Below are 11,573 nucleotides of genomic sequence, written 5' to 3' on the forward strand. Positions count from 1 at the left end.
AGAAGGTTTAGCCTAAAGTTGCGCGAACGCATACCTTGGTCTTAATTTTGGAACCCGTAATTATGTCACGTGAACTTCGAAAATCCTAAAGATTTACCTACCCGAGTATGGTAGGCCTAAGCATGCTCCTAGTGGGAAAATAATAAAAATAAAATTATTAGAACATTAAACCGAATTCTTTCATTTTTATACCCGTACCCCACGACCCGATTTTAAGTAGTCTAAACTAAGAACGAATCAAACAAACAATATTAGACAGACTCGTAGACGAAATATCTGAACATCCATAATAAAGATAGAAGATTACAGAAGGAAATTGATATAAGTAGGAGTATATGGGATAACAAATTGAAAATCTAGCATAACAAAATGATATAAGTAGAATCAACCATCTACGAGGAAATTGCAGCAGTATCCTACACCCAAAACTATGAGCAACAATCTATATCTGTATGTGTTTATAAATATTATTGTTTTACTCTCAAGTCATTGGACCAGTATGTTGCAGAAGAGATAAATTTCAAAGATTGGTAAGTATACACAATCTCACTTAAAACCCCAAACAACCCAGTAATTAAAGATTCATTAGAATCAGAAAGTTAAACTAAAAGCTAGCAATTTTGAACTAATCTGCAGAGAAGGACTCTTCCTTTTTGTAGAGGTAAACTAGCAATTAAAAATTCAATAAAATCAGGAAAAAAAACTATTAATCTAAGAGCCAGTAGTTAAAGATTCCACAGACCCAAAATGAATGTTCACCAATAAACAAAAATCCCATACTGGGACCAAACAAACTCAAGGAAACAAAGAAGTTCTGATTATCAAAGAAAAATAGAACAAAAATTTCGATACTTGCCGAAGGGACCGCAAGCGACTGGAACCAAAGAGAATCGCTAACCGGTGTCTGACCAGTGACCTCGCCTTGGACCTCGACGACCCCGACTCAAACTGGAACTCTCTAAATCGGTGGTTTCGGCTGATTTTCGCGAGTTTGATGGGATTTTGGAGTAAGTAGCGACTGTTTCGGGGAATCGTTGCCGGATTTCCGGCGAGCTTGGTGATGCGACGGCTGTGTGTGTGGTTGAAGAGGGATTTCGCCGATTCTCTGTTGAAGAAGACGTCCAGGGGAGGGTCTATTCTTTTAGGTGTTCTGCTCGTTGAGGAAGATGAACGGGGTCCTCCATTTTTGGTTTTTGCGGTTGTTTCCTTAAGGTCTTCGGTGAAGAAGACCAAGTTTTGGGGTGGGGGGTGGGGGGGGTTTCATTTTTGGTGTTCTCCAAAAATGAAGGAGGAGGAGAAAGGTTGCAGGTCTTTAGACTAAGGTCCTTTTTATATATCTAAGTTTTTTTTTTTTAATTAAAGGGTAGTGGATTGCTGATGGGTTCAAGTGTAATTGATTTTGGATTTGGGTTAACTTGGGGAAGAATTGGACCAATTTGATACAAAGAATTAACCCAAATTCATATTAAAATCCTTTTTTTCAATAACCTCTTTTATTCCTTTTTCCTTTTGTTTTTTCTTTTTTTCTTTTTCTTTAATTAAAATCCTAAATTATCTAATTTGTAAAATTAAACTAATTATCTAATTACAAAAGTTATAAAAATTACTTAATCTTACATTAAAAAGAGAAGGATCACTAATCTAATAATTAAAAGGTAAAAATGGGCCATTTAAGTAATTTTTATTTTTAAATAAATAAATAATTAACCAATTAATCCTAAAAAGATAAAAACAAAACATAAATGCAATGCATGATATTTTTTCACATCTTTCATGATTTTTAATGAAAATTAAACATGCACAGCAAACAATTAATAAAATCCCACAAAAATCCTATAAAATGGCAAATAACTAAAAAAATCTATTTTTCTTGGATTTTATAGGAGTAATTCATATAAGGCAAAAATCACATGCTCACAACAATTATATGAAACGCATCACGTGTAAACTGTACTTCATGGTCAAAAACCTTTAATATCACTGAATTGGGGTCATTGCTTACAATTTCTGAAAGCAACACACAATGAATAAGTTTAAAATAGAATTTCACACTTTGTAATCGGAAAATGTTTCCGAAAATACCATCCCCCAACTTCTTCCATTGCCTTTTCGACAAGAAACTTTTTATTGTTTCTTTATACTGTAAATCTCCTTTCCAATAGCTATTCGGATTACGCCAAATATCAAACTCGAAAATACGATCTCCTTCCATTAGCACACTACAAAGAAGGAAAAACAACATAAGAAATTAGGACTAAAATCCAGGACCTAAGTAAAATGCATCTTAAAGTTAAGGACTTACAAGTTCAAAAGTTAAGGACACTTTGTCCTGAACTTCAAGTTTAAAGTTCAAAAGTTAAGGACACTTGGTCCTTAACTTAGAGTTCCAAGTTAAAAAGTTAAGGACACTTGGTCCAGAAGTTTGAGTTCCAAGTTCAAAAGTTAAGGACACTTGGTCCTGAATTTCAAGTTTCAAGTTCAAAAGTTAAGGACACATGGTCCTGAACTTCGACTTCCTAAGGTCAAAAGTTAAGGACACTTGGTCCTTAACTTTTATAGAAGCACAGTTAACTAAAAATTCATAAACACAGTTAGCTTATGAATTTGTACGACTATTGTTATGAAATATCCTTACATAATTAAATATATTGATTAAACCACAAACACATTTCAATACAAAAAAGCTCTGAATAACTTCCTAACAAAAATCCGCTCATTATTCCACTCTGAATCAAGTTATATTCAATATTTTTGAAATTTCACACATACTTGATGCCAAACACAACATTGATCGCCATTATAGTTATACAAAAAGAAAAATACATAAAAGCAAAATAAAACACATACCAGTTTGTTGGCTCGATGCAGAGAATATGACAAAGGAGAAGAGATTAAATGCAACAAAATACACGTAGAGAATCGCTGGGCAAGAACAAAATCGAACAATGATTCGCATGCAAGGAACGAGACTAATACAGAGGGAGCGAAATTTTGCTTCTGAAATTTTGGGTATGATATTTTGGCTTTGAAGCGTATAAAGGAAGGGTTTGAGAATAAAAGAAATAGAAGGAAGGGTAAAAACGTCTTTTTGTATTAATTTTAATAGAGTGGTGACTATTTTTGTTCAGCATTAGAATTAGTGGATAAAAAATAAACACCACCTTATTTAATGGCTACCACACGCCATTTTTACTTCCCCCGAAACAGTAGTAACTTCCAAGTAGAAAAGATTTGCAATACCTTCCCGAACAGGGAAAAAAGCATTCTTTAAAACGAATGAAATTTCAGTCTTGTTTAAGCAGCATCACATAAAATACCAATGATCCTCTCTCTCCTTTTCGTTGGTTTTATTTTCAAAGTACTTGTATTTGTTATACTGGAGGGTAATATCATAAAAAAAAAATCGTTTACCAGGACCTTAATAGAGCATATTCTTTTAAGATTACTGCTATCGCTTCTTCTATCCACCAATAGTTTCGAAAAGTGTCAAAATCAGGTAATATATTGACTATAATAATACTTGCCATTTCCCATCATTTATGTACAGAATCTGTTAGTCCTCCCCACAGTAAATGCTTGTTAACGAACCCCTTAGCAACAAGTATATATGTACATCACACTATGTTCCACCCTCACTGCCCGAGCGGGTTGTGCTCTTGGAAAGTAACATATCTTTCAATTGTGTGTAAGTTTTGAGCTCCTCCAATGCGTCAGATGCCTTTCTAGGAACATAGAACCCTGATGCAGTGCCAGTTTCTCCCTCTACTTCTGTCTTTACAGAACGCGAGGTATAACAGCTAGAATCTTGACGCAAAGGGGGAGCAGTCCTCAGCATGTGAACAAGGGCACCTACAGCAGCGTCTTGAGATTTTCTGGTTCTTGCAGATGCTTGAGAAGATGTGTCTGAACCTTTTTTTGAATCAAGGGTCTCTCTGCATAACAAGAACAATAAACACCTGTTGAGTTGAAAAAGTAAGAAAGGCAAAACTGAAGATGTGAAAAACTATGACAAACTCTTAGCTTGTTGTCTGTCAGCAAAATTTGGTTGGATGTAAGATCTCTACCCTAACATAATTACTCCATTTAAGGCAATCAAGATAAAAATGGATCTCAAGTCATATCAAACTCCTGAAAAGGGAAGTTGAAAGCCCAACTTGAACTGATTTTAAAGTACTTCGCGATCAGATTCGTCTCCAATCTATCCCGTGTTCCTTACCACAAGTCAAATCTTCCATGCTTCAGTTTTTTAGCTCACTATTACTCCCTCTAGCACTGGGACACATATATGCCAATAGTTTCCATTTTCAACTTTCTTAACCTTGCCTGTTAACTGTGCTATTTTTCTGCTTCTTCAACTCTTGGAAGTACTGTCTGGATTCCGCTAAATCTTACCAAGCCACTAACCAACCCAACCACAAAAAACTATTCTTTCCAATGAACTGGAAACAGCAACACCCAAAACTTGGGACCCCGGAAAATTTCCAGCAGCTCCAAATGAAGTCAGCGCATGCAGTGTGCTCTTTTGAAGTCAAAAGACTAAGGCTTCCTTTTGAGCCATCATTTAGGGGCCAGACACCAAAATAAAGTTTAAGGAGGCCCTCAACAACGGCAAAAACAGCTTATATTTTCTCCTTCAGTAATTTGATATGTAAGAATTGTGATAAGTACTAAACAAATATTCAATAACGTAAATTATGCTAGGGTCAAAGGAGCATATTACTTAATTAGTTTGACAGAAATCCTTATCTGAGAAAATTCGTCCCAAATTCCAATCCCTATGGAACCTATCAAATATCAACAGGAAGCAACTTGCTCATAATTCTCCTCCCATAGTATTAGAGTTCTAAACCTGCACTTTTTGAGTCGCTAGTTGAGAACCCAATCTATGAGTCCAATGCGACCTCAAACCAGTTAAACAAGTGAAACCAATGAAAAACAGAAAAAACTGCAGGACAAGAAAGATCCAAACAATCACTTTAAAGAACAATAAAGGACTTGAAAAGAAACAAGGAGGGTTATTTTTCTCTTTTCTTCTAGTAAGGAAAGAAACAAAGTAAGTTATATCAGTCGATTAGGGGTGTCAAATGGCGGGTTGGGCTGATTTTGGGTGGGTCAAAATGGGTTGAGTCAATAAATGGATGGTCAATGACCCGCCCAAAAGTTACGGGCTGGTTAAAGATGGGCTAAAATTTGAGTCAAAACCCAACCCGCCCAACTCTTATCAAGCTTTAATCAATGTGTTGTTTTTTTATCAATTATTTAATTATCAAATAAGACTTTCTTTTGTTATAGTCATATACAACACATCAAACGAAAAAGAACTATTTTTAAGATCTTTAAGCAAAGTTACTCATGGATCAATTTGGGCTAAAAATCAGCCCAACTTTAGATGGGCTGCGCTAGGTCAAGATGGGTTGAATTCAACAAATAAGCGGGTTGAGCGGGACAAATAGGTTTAGGCTCAAATTGCCACCCCTACAATCAATAAAGGAAAACTGATGTGATTCTCAGTTACCGAAAATCAAATGTGTCCTCAAGGAAACTTACTGAGAAAAAGAAAATAAGAAATAATAGTGTCCATGCGGGCAAATGGGATTCCCCAATATATTAGCAAAAGGAAGTTCTTCTCCGAACAAATCTTAGGCTTCTACATATCTGATGTGCCCTCAAGTTCAAATGATATATCACCAATACAGCTAAAATATTTTTTTTGTTGTAGAATGTATCATTAAGCACTATATGCATATTCACAATTCCAGATAATATATAGCATCAGAGAACTAATAAACATTCTGTCTAACACTTGAAAGTGCTAAATTAGGATGGTAACCAAAAATCTCCTCTTTTCATAGAACTAAAAATGAAAAATTGGGCACAAAGTACCATTGCTATTTCACCAGTCTCTACTATCATTGCTATTTCAGCACAAAGTATCATGACAAATTGAACCTTTTATCCCATAATGATCAACCAAATACGTTTGAGATATTTGTCAATCAAATCAGAGGAAAGAGGAGAAAAATACAAAAGAATTTGTGAACTAGTTCATAAGCAACCATTACTATTATGCAATTGCATACCATTTTGCCATCCTTAGATGGCCTGTCAAGAATCCCAATGATGGAAAATGAAGTATAACTTGAGAATTGCTATACCATCATATGCTATAAAGACAGAAAGGAGAGGAAGAACCTAGCTCAAAAGTATAAAGCCAAATGGCAGTTGTTCTAGTTGCTTTTGGCCAGCCGAATTACTGGGAGGCGGTGGAAGAGAATGCAAATGCTAACATGAAAATTGCAAGCAGTAGATTAGTGCTGCTGCTAGTGAGAGAGGGAAGGAACTTTGGGTAGAGTTGGTAAAATAACCCTTTGAGCAACAGATTGAGTTGATAGAAGAATGGGATTATTGCACTTAAAAGTTGTCAAGGGTGTGAGGCTTCCAAACAAGTGATAAGTTTCCTGTTTCCAAAAGGCTTTGAGAGAAGGGAAGCAACACTCACAAATGTTGTTCTTGATTCCAAAAATAGAGGAAAAAATTACTACAACCAAACAACCCTAAACTAAAGCTTCAGCAGTTGCAAGGTTAATAAACTGCAGGCCAACAACTGAAAAAATATGGTTATGGTATACGAGAGACATCCGGAAAAAGATTTGCAGACAACATATCTGAAGAACTTTGCATGGAAAAAGATTCATTTTCTGTTCTCATTGAATCTTATTTACGCTTCTAATAAAAACATCCTCACGAGTCTAGTTTTATAAGATTGTATCTACTTTTGGGATACTTAACAAGATAACATCTAGGAGTTTTGAAGTTCTAGCATGTCCTAAAGAGAATTCTTTTATGAGCTCTGAAAAATTAGTAACTATAATATATCCATATTGGTGTGTAAAATGTGTGTCGTATGCTCACCACAACTGCCTGGTTTTGTTTGGCAAGGAACCACTTTTTCAGTAGATTTTACCACTTCATCCAACTTTTTGAATCAAATTCACTTATTTCACGCAAGAGACAAACCTTAAAAGCACAAACTTAAAAGTATGCAGGTAAAACAATAGTAGGTGTTTTTTCCCACTTAGTCGAAGTTTACATGCATAAATAGACTCCATTAAATTTTAAAGTAGCATAGCACTCACAAAGTAATAAATAATCTAGAAAATAGGTGATATATAAAGGGCAGATCAAAGATTAAAAGGCCAGAAGAAAGTGGAGAACTTTTGAGGACAGAGTAAAAAGGAAAGAGGGGATAAAATATAGCTAGCTACACATCAGCTCCTCATCTCAAGGAGAACAACGACAGTAATGTAAAGCAAAAATTGGATAGACCTAAATTAGCTGATATCTAAGCACAAAATGAGGAGCTTACAACCTTGGAATCAATACCATATTATTGCTATATCCTTTCATTAAATGAAAAGGGAATGATTGTTGACATTCTTCCCAATAGTTTACATATTGGATTTTTTAGTTGAAAAAGAACTTCAAGTTGAAAATTCATGTCTAAAATGAGAATGATAGCTTCATGGCCCATTCACTGTGGAAATGCTAACTTTGTCCTCACAGTACATCAAAAGCTCAATTCCCAATACTATCTGAAGCCCAGTTTCTTATGATGTCCAACCTGTTGAACTATATGGCCACATAACTGGCTATAAAACCAATTATCTAATGTCAGAGGCAGAGCAATACACATAGCAATTTTGTAGTGCAACAGATACAACAACAACAACAACAACGACCCAGTAAAGTCCCACTAAGTGGGGTATAGTGCAACAGATACAAATAGGGATTAAAGAGAGAGTAGATATGCTTAAGAGCTCTAAGAGAGCAATAGATGTGAGCCTTTTATACATCAGTTGTGTAATTAGATTTTCTGTGAGGTCTTGTGTCTTTGGTATCTAGAAGGTGGCCAAGACATTAGATCCTCTTCAGATGTATTAATTTTCTTTGTTATGGTAATATTTTACAGTAGTTACCAAAAATAATGACAGATAAACTTTGAAGAAAATGAATGCAGAGATGTACTGTTTATATGAAGAAGAATACTTCTACAGATATGGTATGCTGTAGAAAAAATTACCTGGCTCTAGAATCCGCATTATCAACATCATCAACTATAAAAGGACAAGAAAAATCACAGTCATCCAAGTCATCCTGAACAGATAATCTGCTAGAACTTCTAGAAAACCCAACACGTGGTGAACCACTTGAAGATAGTAAACCTGAAAACCGTCCTGAATCGTCTCTAGCATCTGTAGACACCTGAAAAAGAAGCACACAAACGAAAGTTAGCAGCTGGCTGAAAAAGAGCTCAACCAGATCCTATTTTTAAATAAAAATATTAACTAGAAAATGCACACATTTAGTAAAACGTAGAAACTGCCCACCTTTTGTCCAGGATTAGTAGTCCCGGTATCTGACTCTGGAGCCCTTAGCAAATCCACTTTTCTCGATGACCTGATTCCAGAAGGGGATTCATGGGATGAAGAATCGTGCTTTGTGCTTCTAGGCGACATAGGTGGGAGAGAATGCCTGTTTGGATCAGACAAATTAGGAGATATGTGTTTGGAACTTCTGTCCATCAATGGATGAGGGATACTGACAGGACCAGTTTCTGAACGCAAACGAGTCTGCACAGGATTTGCACCTGAGAAATATGTGGGTGGAGAAGGAGATGGAGATGGAGATGGTGAAAATGGAGGGGAAAGCTGGTCGTCATCATAATTAGTTGCTTTGTGGAGAGTGGGCAATCTGTAGTTAGGTGGAACCCTCTGTCCATACACATCACTGGGCGAAGTTGAAAGCTCATATGGTGCACGGTACAAAGGTGGAGATCCTACATATGGCTGAGGTAAAGAAGGTGCCCTGAGGAGACCACTAGTCCAACTTTGTGGACGCTGAACTGGTGCTGAAGAAGATGACTGTGTCCTTCTCAATGAACCACCCTTATCCATTGAGGTAGAAGGGAATGACCTCATAGGGTCAGTGAGTGGACTGCCAACATAATCTGTAATGATCTCAGGCGGAAAGGATGCAGAAATCTCCAGATTGAAGTCCGCCAAATTTTCCCGATATGTCACAGATAAAGAAAGTCTGCCTTGCTGGGAATCAACTGGAATAAAAGTATATTGCTTCATCAACGCCTCCGCTGCCCTTGAGAATGGCTCACTAAATGAAGACACTTTATAATTGATATCAAAATAACAACTATGACTTGACAATGATAGTTTCCTGAAGGCCTTGAATGCAGGCAGGAGCCTCATCATTGAATAAAGCGAGCGGAGTAGTATAATGCATTTCTTGTATGTTTTTTTGAAAGAGGAATCACCCATGTGCGGAACCATTGACCTCCGATTCTCACATTGTACAACCCACCTCTCCACAACAGTTTCTGTATATCCTCCTGCAAATCCTGTACTCGAATCGTGCTCCAATGAAGTACTAGATTTATCCTGAACAAGTATTATATCTATTATCATGGGTTCCACCAAATTCCGGTGCAACTGATTCAAGTTATCAAGAACAGCAGGACGATCTCCCAACACCAAATTGAACCACCTGTCACTCTTCTTCACTTCCCCACTACCACCATAAGGTCGTATCGAAGGAACCCTTGAGTCCAAAATAATATGCAAGCTCTTAAGAAGAAATTGAGCAAGTATTTGCTCAAATCTTCCATGTTCACCCCCCTGTGGGTTACTCTGAAAATCCATTTCTGTCTTTCAAAACAGATAACCACAACTATTTTTGGTCCTCAGCCATGTACAATTTGGTCCAGTACATTATAACTTCCAAATAATGGATAGACAAAACAGATAACCGACTGACTATTTGCTCCGTCATGTGGGCCACTATGTTTTGATATTGAACCTAAAAATATATAGAGAGAGATCAAACAAAAGCTATGTAAAACTCAAGACCAAAGTAGTTTTCCGATTGAGGCATAGTAGTTCTTGACTAATTATATCAAAATAAAAAGAATCCGACAACCTCGACAAATATCAAAAGATGTTCAAGGAGCAGGTCGAAAAAATCATACACAAATATATTAATATGAGAATTGACACGTGAACAGAACAAGAGAAAGCAAATAAAATTTGGAAATTAGAACTGCTAAAATAGAGTACATAATTAGACGATAAGACTTAATCAACTATAGAATTGATTAACAAAAATAGCATCATGAGAAATATGGACTTACTTAAGAGAATAAAAGTTTGAGAGCAGCGACGAAGAGAGAAACCACAGGGTCGGAGATAATAAGAAGCAAATGGAAGAGAGAGAGAAATTCCGTATAGCGAGTGGCCCGCTAGGGAGAGAGCAGAAAGAGACCACATGTATATATATGTGGACTACTGAAGTAGTAAATTTCTCAGTTTTTATTGAAACAAAATGGTAATAATTGTAAAAAGTTGAAGGAAAACCAAAAGTCAAGAGTTTCCTTGTAGTTTCGAGGGACAAACTAAAAGGTTACAATTTAATTCTTCATTCTGTAAATTCAAATCCCCAAATGTTCAGTTAATTACTGTGGTTAGTAGTCCCTCCGGTCCACAATAACTGATAAATTTGCTTTGGACATATTCATTAAAAAAATACTAAATTCTAAACGAAAATAGTTAGTGTGACTAAACTGTCATTCATTAAATGTTGTATCATAGTTATAGCAGCACTTACTTTTCTTCTCAAATGTGAGAAGTAAATAACTTTTTAAGGATATGTACATAAGGGTAATTTTGGCCTCCGAAATCAATAACACAGGCCCTCAACATCTCGTTAAGGATCTTAATAGTCCACTCGGACTGTCCATCGTGTGAGGGTGAAATGCAGTACTCAGATCCCCTACTGCCCAACTCACGCTTAACAACTCTCCAAAAGTGTGATGTACACTGAATGCCCCTATCCGATATGATGGAAATGGACACACCACGCAAATGGACAATTTCTCTAATGTAGATCTGAGCCAACGTCTCTGATGTGTAAGAAGTCATCACCAGAATGAAATGCGCGGACTTAGTCAATATGTTCAGAATAACCTAAATAGTATTAAATCTCTTTAAAATCCGTGACAGTACCACCACAAAGTCCATAGTAATGTGCTCCCAATTCTACTTCAGTATAACCAATTATGTTCTCATATTTCTACTCTAGTATAACCAATCTCTAAGTACCAATTGGTTTCTAATGCTCATACTAGACCTACTAACAATTCAAATACCACAAAACATGAGAATAGCCACCTCTTTAGCACCACATTGTAACAGCGCATCCTTAAGGACAAAAACTGGGTATTATTATACTGGCACGCCTTAATGCGCTCAAACAGACACTATTGCACAACAACATAAGAAATAACTCTGCTAGGCTCGGGAATATCTAATTTCACAAATCGTTTGGCTAAAGCCTGAACATTTATAGACAAAAACCTCTCTACTACTTGAATAAATGCCAAACTACCCATGCTCTCCGATTTTCTACCCAAGAAATCATCTACCATATTAGCCTTCCCCAGACAATACAAAATACTGATATCATAATCCTTCAACAACTCCAACCACTCTGCAACCTCAAATTCA

The 11,573-nt window shown here is 36.4% G+C and overlaps 1 protein-coding gene across 1 annotated transcript; it reads right to left on the bottom strand.

Annotated features, from left to right (window-relative positions):
• Positions 1-3,484: 3,484 nt before the first annotated feature.
• Positions 3,485-10,313, bottom strand: LOC104216744 (autophagy-related protein 13a-like). The gene is made up of 4 exons (XM_009766863.2): positions 10,202-10,313; positions 8,388-9,870; positions 8,081-8,262; positions 3,485-3,932 (listed from the first exon to the last, which is right to left on the bottom strand). The coding sequence occupies exons 2-4, from the start codon at positions 9,711-9,713 to the stop codon at positions 3,620-3,622; spliced, it is 1,821 nt and encodes a 606-aa protein (XP_009765165.1). The 5' UTR covers positions 9,714-9,870; positions 10,202-10,313; the 3' UTR covers positions 3,485-3,619.
• Positions 10,314-11,573: the final 1,260 nt, after the last annotated feature.

The sequence above is a fragment of the Nicotiana sylvestris genome, chromosome 6 (assembly GCF_000393655.2).
Source record: "Nicotiana sylvestris chromosome 6, ASM39365v2, whole genome shotgun sequence".
Taxonomy (NCBI): Eukaryota; Viridiplantae; Streptophyta; class Magnoliopsida; order Solanales; family Solanaceae; genus Nicotiana; species Nicotiana sylvestris.

Excerpts from the sequence above, each read along its gene's own strand:
- LOC104216744 (XM_009766863.2), bottom strand. The coding sequence starts at position 9,713 with ATGGATTTTCAGAGTAACCCACAGGGGGGTGAACATGGAAGATTTGAG. Across the intron at positions 8,263-8,387 it reads CTACTAATCCTGGACAAAAG|GTGTCTACAGATGCTAGAGA; the intron begins GTGGGCAGTTTC and ends CTTCTTTTTCAG. Across the intron at positions 3,933-8,080 it reads AATGCGGATTCTAGAGCCAG|AGAGACCCTTGATTCAAAAA; the intron begins GTAATTTTTTCT and ends CTTGTTATGCAG.